The sequence below is a fragment of the Lycorma delicatula genome, chromosome 1 (assembly GCF_047948215.1).
Source record: "Lycorma delicatula isolate Av1 chromosome 1, ASM4794821v1, whole genome shotgun sequence".
In the NCBI taxonomy this organism is placed as follows: Eukaryota; Metazoa; Arthropoda; class Insecta; order Hemiptera; family Fulgoridae; genus Lycorma; species Lycorma delicatula.
The window spans coordinates 178,575,570-178,591,201 of record NC_134455.1 but is presented as its reverse complement, the minus strand read 5'-3'; the positions used below and the strand labels follow the sequence as shown (position 1 = coordinate 178,591,201).

General features: G+C 30.9%; 1 protein-coding gene across 4 annotated transcripts in view; it reads left to right on the top strand.

Annotated features, from left to right (window-relative positions):
• SmydA-1 (SET and MYND domain containing, arthropod-specific, member 1) overlaps positions 1-15,632 on the top strand; it is an 81,504-nt gene that overhangs the window by 55,648 nt on the left and 10,224 nt on the right. For all 4 annotated transcript variants that reach the window (XM_075367931.1, XM_075367922.1, XM_075367914.1 and 1 more), the window contains 2 exons: positions 9,961-10,215; positions 13,158-13,468. In XM_075367931.1, the coding sequence (XP_075224046.1) occupies positions 9,961-10,215; positions 13,158-13,468 (566 nt within the window). The remainder of the gene's footprint in view (positions 1-9,960; positions 10,216-13,157; positions 13,469-15,632) is intronic.

Here is a 15,632-nt window from a genome sequence, read left to right as displayed (position 1 = left end):
AGTGAATTTATCAGTCCATCAGTCCTCATTGTTTATTGTTAGTTATTTTATGCCCAGTATCTATCAATACCTTCTTTTTGGAAACTTGTTTTACCATAGGACCTTTTGGAGCTAATAATCAGCACCTTCTTCAGTGGAGTTTCCAGTGGCACCATCATTAATGGTAGCCATCTTTAAAAAATTAGGAATCCCCATTAGTAGTAAGTAATCAAATAATGTAATCAACCTGTATTGTAGTTTTTGTTCATTTAATATGTTTTCTAAATAAACTTACTGTATTTGTTAAAACAAAGCACTACAGTTTACTGTGTTCCATATTGTTCAAATGGAACAATATGATATCCCGGTTTTCATGTGCTATGTTTAAAATTTGAATGTTGTGATTAAATCTTTGCCATGGCAGTTCTGCTTTCTATGACATGACTGAAAAAGTTGACTTTGTTGTCCATACTTCCTTGTAGCTGTGTATGAATGGGCAACCAGCCTGTCTGATGTATTATTTAGTATAATTATTAGTGTAAAAATTTTATCCTACTGGATTGCTACTGTGTTTGTTGTTGTATTGTTTTATTAGTTTTCTTTATAATTTTGTGTACTTTGATTATAATTTTGAAAGTGACACATAAACCTTTTTTCCTCAAAATATGAAATTTTGTATGACTGGGTTTATGTTTCTTAGCACAACGTTGATGTCTGTTATGCATTTCCTATTACTATGTGTATCTTTTTCTTATTTTATGCAGCATGTTGTCTGTAAATGAGAATGTGGTCATTAATATTGTCACATATTTTACTGTATTGAATCTTCAGATTAGTCTATCAGCTGTTAAAGATGTGTGTACTTTGTGTAAGAAAGCTAGCAGCATGTTTGTTGTTTGTACTCTGTAGGATGACTAGATATGTTAAGGTAAATGTGTCAAAATAAATGTATACTCATACACATGTAAAGAGAAATATTAGAATATATTTAATTTATACCCATTTAATGTGTATTAATTGAACTGATTGCAATAAATACTAAATTGAACAGACTTCACAGTCATTCATACATAGATATAAGGTACATACAGACACAACACACAAAATAATAAAATTTTGCAATCACCTCATAAAAAACACTTATCATGTCACAGGGGAAAAGTTAGATATTATTCATCTACGTGCTAAAATGGTTTCCTAACCTTTTGGAGAATGGTCACCATTAACAACAGGGCTTTCAGAAACTCCTTTGAAGAACGTGCTGATAATTGGTACTAAAAGTTCCTTAATCCAATTGAAAAAGTTGATAAATAATACCTCTTTTTTTGCCTAATATTATTAATTAATCAATCGTTAATGTTAAATGTATATATTTTATTCATAATAACAATTAGAATATTGATGTATTCTATTACTTTTTTTTATTTAACTACAAGTTAATAAGCTAAATAAATACTATTCACTAATAATAATTAATTGTGATTCATTAATCATATCATACATTTTATTTAATTAAAATTATTTACTTACATTTATTTATTGTACTTTGCATAAAAATAATGGCATGGTGATTTAAAATAAATCTACATTTACTTTCAGATTTTTTTTTTCTCTTCAGTCATTTGACTGGTTTGATGCAGCTCTCCAAGTTTTCCTATCTAGTGCTAGTCATTTCATTTCGGTATACCCCCTACATCCTACATCCCTAACAATTTGTTTTACATACACCAGATGTTGCCTACCTGCACAATTTTTTCTTCTATCTATCCCTCCAATATTAAAGCGATTATTCCAGGATGCCTTAATGTGTGACCTATAAGTCTGTCTCTTCTTTTAACTATATATTTCCAAATGCTTCTTTCTTCATCTATTTGCTGCAACACCTCTTCATTTGTCATATTTATCCACCCATCTGATTTTTAACATTTTCCTATAGCACCACATTTCAAAAGCTTCTAATCTTATCTTCTCAGGTACTCCGATCGTCCAGGTTTCACTTACATATAAAGCTATGCTCCAAACATATATTTTCAAAAATCTTTTCCTGACGTTTAAATTAATTTTTGATGTAAACAAATTATATTTCTGACTGAAGGCTCGTTTCGCCTCTGCTATTCAGCATTTTATATTGCTCCGGCTTCATCCATCTTTAGTAATTCTATTCCCAAATAACAAATCTTTTTTACCTCCATAATCTTTTCTCTTCCTATTTTTACATTCAGTGGTCCATCTTTGTTATTTCTACTACATTTCATTACTTTAGTTTTATTCTTGTTTATTTTCATGCGTTAGTTCTTGTGTAGGACTTCATTCACGCCATTCATTGTTCCTTCTAAATCATTTTTACTCTCAGCTAGAATTACTGTATCATCAGCAACTCGTAGTACCTTTATCTTTTCACCTTGTACTGTTACTCCGAATCTAAATTGTTCTTTAACATCCTTAACTGCTAGGTCTATGTAAAGATTAAAAAGTAACGGGGATAGGGAACATCCTTGTCGGACTCCCTTTCTTATTACGGCTTCTTTCTTATGTTCTTCAATTATTACTGTTGCCGTTTGGTTCCTGTAAATGTTAGCAATTGTTCTTCTATCTCTGTATTTGAACCCTAATTTTTTTTAAATGCTGAACATTTTATTCCAGTCTACGTTACCGAATGCCTTCTCTAGGTTTATAAATGCCAAGTATGTTGGTTTGTTTATCTTTAATCCACATTCTACTATTAATCTGAGTGCTAAAATTGCTTCCTTTGTCCCAATAATTTTCCTGAAAAATAATTGGTCTTCTCCTAACACTTCTTCCACTCTCCTTTCAATTCTTTTGCACAGGATTCTAGTTAAGATTTTTGATGCATGACTAGTAAAGCTAATTGTTCCTGCTTTCTTTGGTATCATGACTAAAACACTCTTTTTGAAGTCTGATGGAACTTCCCGTTTTTCATAAATATTACACACCAGTTTGTATAATCTATCAATCGCTTCCTCACCTGCACTTCACAGTAATTCTACAGGTATCCCAACTATCCCAGGAGTCTTTCTGCCATTTAAAACCTTTAATGCTCTCTTAAATTCAGATCTCAGTATTGTATCTCCCTTTCCATCCTCTTTAACCTGCTCTTCTTCCTCTATAACACCATTTTCTAATTCATTTCCTCCGTATAACTCTTCAATATATTCCACTCACCTATCGACTTTGCCTTTCGTATTATATATCGGTGTACCATCTTTATTTAACACATTAATAGATTTTAATTTATGTACTCCAAAACTTTCCTTAACTTTCCTGTATGTTCCATCTATTTTACCAATGTTCATTTCTCTTTCCACTTCCGAACACTTTTTTTTAATTCACTCTTCTTTCACTAGTTTGCACTTCCTGTTTATAGTATTTCTTAACTGTCGATAGTTCCTTTTACTTTCTTCATCACTGGCATTCTTATATTTTCTACGTTTATCCATCAGCTGCAATATATCATCTGAAATCCAAGGTTTTCTACCAGTTCTCATTGTTTCGTTTAAGTTCACTTCTGTTGATATAAGAATTTTCTTTTTAACATTCTCCAATTCTTCTTCTACATTTGCTACCTTATCTTTCTTACTCAGACCTCTTATGATGTCCTTCTCAAAAATCTCTTTACTTCCTCTTCCTCAAGCTTCTCTAAATTCCACCGATTCATCTGACACCTTTTCTTCAGGTTTTTAAACCTCAATCTACATTTCATTATCACTAAATTATGGTCGCTATCAATGTGTGCTCCAGGATAAGTTTTGCAGTCGATGAGTTGATTTCTAAATCTTTGTTTAACCATGATATAATCTATCTGATACCTTGCAGTATCACCTGGCTTTTTCCATGAGTGAATTCTTCTATTATGATTTTTAACTGGATGTTGGCAATTACTAAATTTTACCTTGTGCAAAACTCAATAATTTGGTCTCCTTTTTCATTTCTTTTGCCCAGCCCGTATTCACCCACAGTATTTCCTTCCTTGCCTTACCAACGCTTGCATTCCAATCGCCAACTATTATTAAATTTTCATCCCCTCTTATGTGTTCAATTGCTTTGTCAATTTCTTCATATACACACACTACTTCTTCATCATCATGGGCACTTGTAAGCATATAGATGTTAAAAATCGTTGAGCTTAGGTTTTGATTTTATCCTTATTGTAATAAATCTACCACTATGAATTTTGAAATACTCTACTCTCTTCCCTATCTTCTTGTTCATTATGAAACCTACTTCTGCCTGCCCTTTATTTGATGCTGAGTTAATTATTTTAAAATCACCAGACCAAAAGTCATTTTCCTCTTCCCACAGAACCTCGCTAACTCCTACTACATCTACATTAAACCTATCCATTTTCCTCTTTAAATTTTCTAACCTACCAACCTGTTTTAAGACTTCTAACATTCCATGTTTTGACTCGTAGAATGTTATTTTTTAATTTTCTGGTGACCCCTTCCTTAGTAGCCTCCACCTGGAGATCCAAATGGGAGACTAGTTTACCTCCGGAATATTTTACCAAGGAAGGCGCAAACTAATTTACCAAACTTTGTTACATGAAAATGCAGGGAGCTACATTTTCTTTGAAAAAAAGGCAGCTGTACTTTTCCATTACTTTCAGCTCCGCAGTACTCAGAAGATTGAGTGATGTTGATATGGTCATTTAAGTCCTCCTGACCTACACCCTTAACAACTACTGAAAGAGCTACTGCCCTCTTTCAGGAATCATTCCTTAGTCTGGCTCTCAACAGATACTTCTCCGATATGGTTCCACCATCGGTCCAGTTATTCTGTATCACTGAGCACTGAAGCGCCCTCACCAATGGCAAGGTCTCATGAGTCATAGAGGGAGTTTTTAGATTAAAATAATCTTCCATCACACAAAAGTAAAAACTTTGATCACACATGACCAGCAGTTATCAGTTATCATTTTTATAAATATATAAATTTATAAATATAAGCAGTTAGTATTTTTTATAAATAACACAATTGTTTAATGTATCTAATACTATTTTATGTAACTAAAAAATATTTTATAGGAGAAAAAGTTTTAAAAAAATTTTAAATTTAGAATAGAAACAATCTATCAATGATTATTAATTAAAATAAAAAAAAAAGTTTAGCTCAAAGAAAAAATTAACCTTGAACCAAGCAAAACTTCATTTTCAATAGTAGCTTTATTAACAATAAAATTATTAGGAACTGTATTTTAAATGTAAATTTACTATTGTAAGATTAGAATATTAGGATTAGTCATAATAGTAATAGAAATTAGAATATATACTTTTCAATTTTTTATAATAAAATTCACTTTGCACTTTTCCATATAACTGTCTTAATTTCATGGCCCACAAATTAAATAACTACAGTGTAAGGTTGAGTTTTGGATGGTAAACTTTATATTTCTTTTTTGTGAAACAAACAGCACCTCAAGATGACAGTCAGAAGCCCCCCCCCCCCTCGTTATCACTCAAAGCATACTGTAACAAAAACTGAACCCTATTACAACTTTCTTAAGTTTTTATTTTTAAGATCTTATTTAACAGGAAGAATATATAAAAAATTTATTACTTACAAAGTCTTGTAAGTAGTGTTCAAATGTGATAAAACATCCTATTTTTTCATTTGAAAATTACTACACAAAAAATTACAAATTCTAATATTAAAGGCTGACTAAATGATTGTTTTATTAATAAAAGGATATGGAAAGTCATTTGTTGGATGGATTGTAACTTGTCTTAATTATGGATAAAATTCTTTTCAATTTGGTCAGGTTGATAAACCATTGCCAGTTGTATGGATATTGTTACCATTATCGATAATAATAGCATTTCTGTTCCCCATAGTTGATTGCAAAAGTTTTAAGCATCTTACTTAATAAATTTTGAAGGCAAGGTATAATTTTGTACTTTCTTATATCCTCTAATCAAGGTTTTCCCATGGTTTCCCTTATCCTTCTACTCAAATGCTATAGCAGTTTCTTTTTATTATTCACGATATAACTTGCCAACCACCAACAACTGTACTGTGATATGAATAAAATATTTATCTTTTACGAAAAACAATCTCCACTTATAACTGCTTAATTTGATACAAACTAATTTTAAGATTTACATTACCTAATTATCTACTCAATAACTTCAGAGCTGTTATTTTCAAATCTAACTTGCTTACATTCTTATCAGACAATTCTCTGTTTTAATTTATAATCTATTTTTAATTAGTTTTACTGCATTTAATAATTTATTTTTTAATTATTGATATTATTCATCAAAGTTTAGAAAGTGTTAGCAAAGCATAGATGCTCTGTAGTTCTACGAGGGTGTCTAAAGTAGTGTTGGCTAATAACGCAGTAGAGGGGTTAGTGTACCATGACAGAACAATGCAGGTAACAAGAAGCCAGTCATCAATACTCTGTGCCTCAATTTAGCTTTCTAAATTTTAATTGAATAGTACCATTATTATTTAAATATCAGTACCAATTTTTTCATAATCATTAATTTTATTATTTTATTTATTTATGAGTCTCCTGAAAGTCTAATTGTACATTCATAAATTTATTTTAACTTATTTTATTTTTAAATGATTTATTTCAAATGTGCAATTATAAAATTCTACGCCTTTTATTAAAGGTTCATACAAAAGTTGAAATTCTAAAACAAATAAATTTTGGGAGAATAATGTTAACAAGGGAAGGGCAGATCTTACCATGAAAACCTGGACTATGCTGAACTACCATTACTGGTAGACAAATTTGAGTCTGGAAATTTTATAAATGTAGTAAACTCACTGGTGTATTATAGCTTTCGACAATTTATTCTCTGCTGTTAAATATCAATATTCTGATACATCCTTATTAGAAGATGAAAACGATCTCTTAAAAAATACATTATTCAATGAAAAAGAGAAAATATTGAAATATGAGCAAGATGCATTAAATCTGAAAGATTTGTAACATGTCTGAATGATATATGTCTGAATGATATAAACCTTGTTTTGCAAAATGGGATTAATGAGGGAAAAATTAGGTCATTAATTAAAAATAAAATCTATAAAATAAAGTTCCTCCTGAGTAACTTAATTTAATCTCTTTCTGAGTTTACATGTACTAGGAATAAGGTCTCTGACCTTTCTCACCAAATTTTAGCAGTTTTGCAGTACCTCACACAAAGGAGACAGATATCATGTGAATTTCATTTCCATAAATCAAAAAGTAATGATAGTTTACTATTTCAGCATCTTTTTTCGTGAATCTGGTAAGCCTTTCATTAGAGAACCACAGTAGGGTTTCATAAGCGATAGCTAAACAAGAAACAAGCAAAAACTTCAACAGTATAGGCTATCACAAAATTATTTTTCACATAGTTATATTTATTCTTGGGTTCCTTTTTTTTAAGTCAAAAGAAAATATTTTTGTACTTAGCAATATTAATGCAAGTGATATAGCTATTATAATTTGAGGAGGTAGTAACAAATTTTCAGAAAAATCTCAGTAATGATAAAAACTTTCAAATAAAAAGAACATTTTTTATAAGCTTAAATGAGTAAAAGCTTTCACATGAAACTGGCAATATGTAATTGTAAAATGTAAATGTGCTAAGTGTGTAGCGTTGATATGACCTCTAGTGTCTGTTGTTAATAAAATAATTCATTTAAACCATGATATATAATCCATAAATTTTGTTCTGAATGCAACTTGAAATTTGTTGATGTGTGGCCTTTTATTAGCAAAATGTACGTAAGATAGATCTTTCTTTGAAAAGGAGAGAGAGTTCTGTCCACATGCAAAACGATTACAAAATCGATTTGAAATGATATTTGCATTAAAAGTTTCATGCAGAAAGTCTAAAAACAAGATTAGTTGTGTGTGGTCTGGCTCCATCCTGCATGAACCACTTGTTTTCTAATTGAAAACCTTTTGCAAGAAGCAGCGGAACAAAGCGTAATACACAGCATGTTTAGATAATGTTCACTGTTCACTGTCTTCAAAAAAGAATGGCCGTATTACCCTGTTACTTGAGATAGCGGCCCATATTGTAATTCTTGGAGCGTGATGCACTTTTTCATTAAGCATGTGGATTTTCAGAAACCCAAAAATGCACATTTTATTTACTGACAACCTTGTCTAGGTGAAAATGTGCCTCACCTGAAAACCAATACAATATGTCTTGGTTCACAGCCTGTTCAGCAAATGCCATTCTTTGATGTTTGTTGTCAACCATTAATTTAGGCAACACTGTTATTTTATACGGATACATATGCAAATCGGTTTTTAAAATTTGCTGCACAGATCCGTCTAGAAATCCTACGTTGTGCTGCTGCTTTTCTTGTTGATTTGCCCAGGCTCCTCAGCAACGCTGCTCTGACAAATTTGACATTCTGTGGAGAATGAACATCGGAATGCTGTTTGCACTTACTCTCAACTACTGAACCAACACTACTAAATTTTTCATAAAGTCTACATATTGTTTTAATTGAGGGTGACCGCCGAGTTTGAAAATGGGCACAAAACTGTCTTTGTATAAGCACCACACTTTTCATTTCATTAAAAAACAATACAGTCTTTACGCGCTGTTCAACAGTCGGTCTTCCTTTGTCAGCCATCTTGAAACAATACAGAACATTGCACTCGGAAAAATAAATTAATATTCATGAACTGCTGTCACTTCTGCCAACACAAAACACATTAATAATTAATTATTAACCTAAACAATTATTGCCAAAATAAATGTTGGATCATTTTGTGCCCCACTCTGCAATTACCTATTGTAGGCTTTAATTACTGCTGAGTCTTCTTTCCTAAGTTTTACTGTATTAGATAAACACAGAAATAATTTTATAAATAAAAAATTGTTATCAAAATTTCAGCTGAACAACAGCTGGATGGTACTGACTTTTTTTAAACCTGATTTGTTCTGTCACTACAGCATTTAAGTAAAATTTCCTGCCCTGGCAGCAATCCTAAACTTTTATAGGATGATATTGGTTTGAAAATCATGAATTTCAATGTTGAGGGTCTGAGTAAGGCTAACAGAACTGATGTATCTAATGTCTTCTTTACTAACTCGGTTAAACTGTTTAGTATAATTTGAATTACAGATACTAGATTAAATAACAAAGTTTATTTATACTGCACAAAGTAAAGGGCTGGTTGCTAACTATTCTTGCAAAGTAAGAAATAATGTTGAGAATTCAATATTGCTGGTGAAGGAATTAAAAACTTTTGATAAATTCAATATTGAGTTCATTTTATTGTTGCAGCATTATCAATAAAAATACAACAGTACAATAATAGTGCTGCACAGACCTTCAGTGTTGATGGTTGCGTAATCAATCAATTACAGATTAGAGACATGTGGACAAAACTTCAAGTGTTGAAGATGTAAATATTTTAACCCTCCCTTGCATCTGCTTGTACCTGACAATTGCATTTTTTTTTAATTTATAGAAAAATCCCATCCAAATTCAGCCCTATTTTAAAAATTCACAATTATAACATACTTATGACAGAAAGTAAGTATTATCCACAGTACATAAAACTTCTACTTTTCAGAAATTACCTTGTTACAGAATTATATACTTTTTATTACAAGCTTCCTATTCACATTAAAAATATTTATAATTTTAAAAACATTTTATTGTAATTTTTGAGAAATAGATATTACTATTCCAATGGGGAGTTAATAAGTAACTATAGCAGCAGCTTATGCTAAATTTTTTTTTTTTTTGGTTGAGTGGTCCTGCAACTAATGTCAAATAGTATTAATACTAGTCAATAGTATCATCAAATTTTACTGTATACTATTTATTTTGAAATGCTATATTAAATTGTTTTTCATATTAAATTAATCTTACTATAATTATTGTCAACCTTCATGATATATTGCCTACCTTCATGAATGTTAATATATTAAGCAATAACCTAACACCATTTTTTAAACTATAAGAGTAACTGCATTTTTCTTTTTCTTTTAGGTAAGAATAACACAATTTATTTCACCACATCCAAGCTATGAGTCCATTACACCATTGCGTATCTGCTACCAGAGAAATGCAAATCCTCAGTTATGGAATAAATTAATAACACTTGAGTCACATTGTGATGCAAGAAAAAATACACCAAAACAAATTGCCGACAAAAAATCTGTTGCTGATTTTTTACACAGGTTTTATAATCTTCAAGATGATTTTTCTACTGAAGAGATATTAAAAATTTGTGGAATTCTGGAGGTAAGTTTAAGTAATGTGTACATTTTATGAAACAAAATTAAAATACAATAAAATCAACTTTACAAAATATAAAAAATTAGAATCATTAAAATTATATTTCCCATTATTTTTAAATTTCAACTATGAAGTCAGTGAAAATAAAACATATTCAGAAGAAAACACATGGTCAAAAACGTTTCCGCTTCATAAAAGTAAAAAAAACTTATGTGGACACCACATGATTTACTTGTACACCTATTAAATTATATATACACATTTTCTTTAAATGAAAAGTATATAAAATTTTATTTCATTAATAACTTCTGATATTTTTTTTTTATTGTTATTGAATTATTATTTATCGTAAAATGTTTTTTTACAATCAGAGGTTAATAATTATTAATAAATCAATACATGTAATTAAAAAAAAAAAAAAAAAGTTAAAAAGAAGAAGATGAAGTTGATTTGAACCGATATACCTTCCCCCTTGTAAGATTCAAATATTTCATTTATTAAAATTTTATTTGGCTATAACTCTGGAATCAATCAAAAATAAGTATCACTTATGATAATCATTGAAAAGAAATAGAGGACTACTGCAGTTAAGAAAAGACCAAAATCCAAATTTTTTGGATTTTGGGCTTTCTTGAACACTTTTGGTACAGTCGATTGCAATCAAAAGGGGAGGTGCATAATTAGATGTTACAACAGTCCTTAATCCAAAAATTTCAATATCCAATTTTAACATCCTATGACTAATCAGTTTTAGTTATGAGATATATACACACGTATGTATGTATGTACAGAGATCATGCTGAAACTAGTCAAAATGGATTCAGGGATGGTCAAAATGGATACTTCTGTTGAAACCTGAAAACCAAAATTTTTCACGATCACAATACTTCCTTTACTTCGTACAAGGAAGTGAAAAGGAACACTACAGTCTCAGATTGAGACAGCACTAAGTCCAATCTAGAGACTGTTACAAAGTGTGAGCTATGTGAGATGACATTATGCTAAAGCAATGTAGTGCTAGGAGGTGTCTGGTAACAAATAAATAAAAACTATCTTTCAATAAGCTAAAGCAAAAGATATAATTTTCATTAATAGGAGATTGCTGTGTAATAAGATTTCAAGTGAACACAGCAGATTTAGATAAAATTTTATATTTCAAAATTATAAATTGCATTTTAGTGAAATATACTAATTCATTAAGTTTCATTCATACATAATCCCATGCAGACACAATTTGAGATATTAGCTGAAATAACAATAGATATAAATTGGAATAACGGGCTTTTGCATCAGTTTTGTATTAAATGCATTATTAGCAATATAAATAGATAATTAGGGATATGAATGGGAGACCTGGCTAAACGTGTCACAAGTAAGTTTTTTCCAGCCCTGGATAATTTCACAGGAAAATGTGTCGATACCTACTAAAGCCCAGTAAAGAACTTCCCTGGCAGTTGCCAGAAGATGCTAGCACTATGTCAGAAATGGAACCAGGTTGACTGAGCCAACTACCAACTCCCATGGCACTTGTCCTAGGAATAGGAAAGGGTTCACTAAGAAGGATAAGATTAATAAGAGAAGGATAAGATTTTCAAGAGAAGGAAGAAAACAGGGATGAAAACCCACAGAGGGACTATTTCTGGTTGGATTAACCAATATAATTCACTGACTTACCCAAATTAATTCTTAGCAATATACAGACAAACTTTACTCCAATATGGAGGCAGCAGTGACTACAGAAATTATGTAACTTGTCTAAGTTGAAACAATGAAAAACAAGAAGGAAATTCACAATTCTATGAGACACGTTTTTAAATTAAGTACCGTTTTGAAATTCCATCGCTGCTATGCTGCGGTCGGCATTCCACATATGCACACTGTATAGCTGCATCTGTTGGCAAGCCACAGATGCCATTACGGAAATATTCAACTGTGTTTACGTTTGTTTGCGAGTATTTAAAATGCCTCCAATGATCAAGAATCCCGCCGACTGTGAAATACATGGTGATTAATTTTCTTAGTGTTAAAGATATGAAAGCGGCTGAAATTCATCATCAGATCAGTGAAATGTATGGAGAGAACAATATGAGCAATGGAATGGTATGAAATGGGTTAAAGCTTTTAAAGATGGCTGCCAAAATACTCATGATGAGGAACGGAATGGATGACCTGTCATTACTGAAGATTTGGTGCAGAAAGTTGATGAAAAAGTGAGAGAGAACGGACACTTTACGATTTCTTCGCTATCTGAAGAGTTTCCTCAAGTTTCAAGAAGTGTTGTTGTCTTTGAAATTGTGACAGAATGCTTAAATTATTGAAGATGATGGTGTCAAAGCAACCATGTTGTAGTGGTTATTAAGTAAGGCGGCAGACTTCTTCAATGAGGGTGTTAAAAAGCTGGTTGCACGATATGACAAGTGCCTTAATATTGGTGGCAATTATGTAGAAAAGCAGATTAAAGTACAGGCTTCATGTAAAAATAAAATTGTTAAGAATAGTGTACTTGTTTTTTTTTTTTTAATTTCAAAACAGTACTTACTTTAAAAACATGTCTTGTATATTCCTTCTGCATTTACCACACAGCTATCTCTTACAGAACATGATTCAATAAGAAATTCAAAGCACTATTGCATGAAAAATTACACACTATCAATTAAGTCTTATTGCTCACCTACTAATGGAGTTACTGTTAATTTACACCTAAAACATTTCTCAAAGTTCACTGAACAGTGACAAAGAAATCATTTAGTGACTCAGAATTTCTTGAGTTTTAAAAAATTATCATTACAAACAGACATAATAATTAATTATATTAAGTATAACAATTATTAGTATGGTACTAGTTGGTAAATTTCTGAGTAATATGTAGTAAGTAAAAATCCATAATTTATTATTCAAAATAAATGTTAATAAAGTATGGTTCTTTTAAGTGTTTTGTAAAATTTTAGGTTAATGGTCATGAAGTTCCCATAACAGAACCACCATACGTAGCTGTTTACAATATAGCATCAATGTTGGAACACAGTTGTCAACCAAATTGTAGTAAATCTTTCACTTGTGATGGAAGTATTGTGATTCATGCTGCAGTTCCAATTAAAAGAGGTGATCACCTATCTATTTGTTACACTGATGGGCTCTGGAGTACTGGCAGTCGTAGGCAACATCTTTTAGAAACAAAATATTTTTCTTGCCGCTGCCAAAGATGTCTTGATCCAACAGAATTCAATACATACTTCAGTGCAATAAAATGTGATAAAAAGTAAGCATAAGATCTGTTATTTTACAAATCAGTTTTAAGAATATATGTCAATTTTTACACCTTTTCAGTGTTTCATAAGTTATAAAACTTAAGGTTGTATTGGATCAACTTAGTCAATAATGGAACTGAACATCTAAAAGAAAAAAACGTCAACTTCATTGGTATAGTACCATCCACCTCATGGTGGTGTATAGTTAGATTCTCCACAAAATCTCTCACACTACATCCATAATGTTATTATTCTATGTTTTTGTTTTATGGTGTCTTAAATAAGATTTTCTAGTGCCCCAGCAATTCTTTCAGCAAAAAAAGGTGAAGGGAGTATTGAAAACTAAACCGAGTGTTGAACATTGTTTTATATCTGGAAAACTTTCACAAAGGCTTTTAAAATCTCACTATAAAATTGTGAGAGAAATCTATTAACTGCTCAAACTACTAAATACTTTAATCTTTGCAAGCTAGGTAGAATAACACTTAAGGGAAAAGAAAATTCTGTTTGATCATCATTGTTAGCTAATGGTAATAATTTTATAAACTGATCAGATCAGAACACAATTAAACATTATATAAACATGTTAGAAACGGTGTAGTACTCCTTAGATGAAAAAGGAACTGGCTCATCATTTCATACGGGAGAGGAATTTGTGAGACAAAGATGTCATGGATGTAGTCAGGTAATGGACAGCTAAGAGATTGCACAGAATCTTGTACTTATGCAGGGTTTCTTTCATAAACCCTTCCCTGTGAACAAAAAGTATAAGATGTTATGGAGTTTGGTTATTCTACAGTGAACTCACTAAGTTTCTATGCCAAAAATAATAGACAGTTTTCATGACTTTGAGCATTAACTAAGATTAAATTCCTTACCATAAATAGACTGACATTTCTGAAGAGATTTTTACAATAACAGTAATGATTTTATACACTTTTATGTATCTGTATATTTAATGTACATAATAATGTTTATATTATTTCTGTTCATCATCCTGTTTTATATCATCTGAAAAGTAACGACTGCTGCTTTATGCAATGACTGTTATCATTGATTCAACACAGTGTTCCTTCACCGAATTATAATGACAATGGATCATATTTGTTGTAATGGACTAAACAGTTAGTAACCTGTCTGAACATAATCATAAGTTTTTATAACAAACTGTGGAATGTAATAAAGGGTATTTTTAGTTATGCAACACAATTAAATGAACTCTTTTTTAATTCCAAAACTAGCTTGAATTCCATGCAAACCTCATTATCTTAACATTCTCTTGTACTAATTGGTAACCGCTTCTTGAATGATAACAGACTTTTCTGTTTCCTTTATACACCACTTTTAAATTCTTAATACACCACAGTTGGTCTAGAACAGTGTTTCTCAACCTGGGTGATATGAAAGAGGGATTGTGAAATTAGCATACAACTTTACACATAAACAGTAATGATATCATTTTATTAAAAAAATATCATTTATTATAAATATTTTACTTACATTTATAATTACACATGTAAAGAAAATAAATTAAAGAGACGGTTGCATTTGTTTTTCATTTAAAAGTTTCTCCATATGAGGATCTATGTTAAAAACTCACAAAAGCAAATTGTTTTCAAGTGATGAAAGACGATTCCTACATTTCATTTTTAGCACAACCATAGACAAAAAACCCTTTTCACAGAGATAAGACATGATGAAAGGGATTAATATTTTCAATGCTTCTGTGACTAAATTTCTATATTCACTTCAATGAACAGGCCAACATATGGGTATCTAAATCTTCAGATGTGAATTGTAGTTGTAACGTTTTATTGGCAGACATTTCAATGAGCTGGCTGTGAATCTCAACTGGTAACTTGGCAGTTGTAACATTTTTACTAAATGGATTCAGTACCCATCTCTTCAAGAAATCATTTTTATCTTTCAGGAAATACTCTGCCAACTGAATGTTTAGCTCACGCAAATACATTTTCATGCTATCCAAACTGTGGTGAATAATAGTGTCTTCTTCATCCAAATTTTTCTCAATATAATTGGAAGTGAGTGGAAACCTATCAAAATTTTTTCTTTGAAGGTGAATAATCCAGGTTAATGATCTTTATCATTAATAAAATGTTTTCATCATGTCTTTGTAAATTCCCATTCAAGTAGGTTAAATATGAAAATGCATCA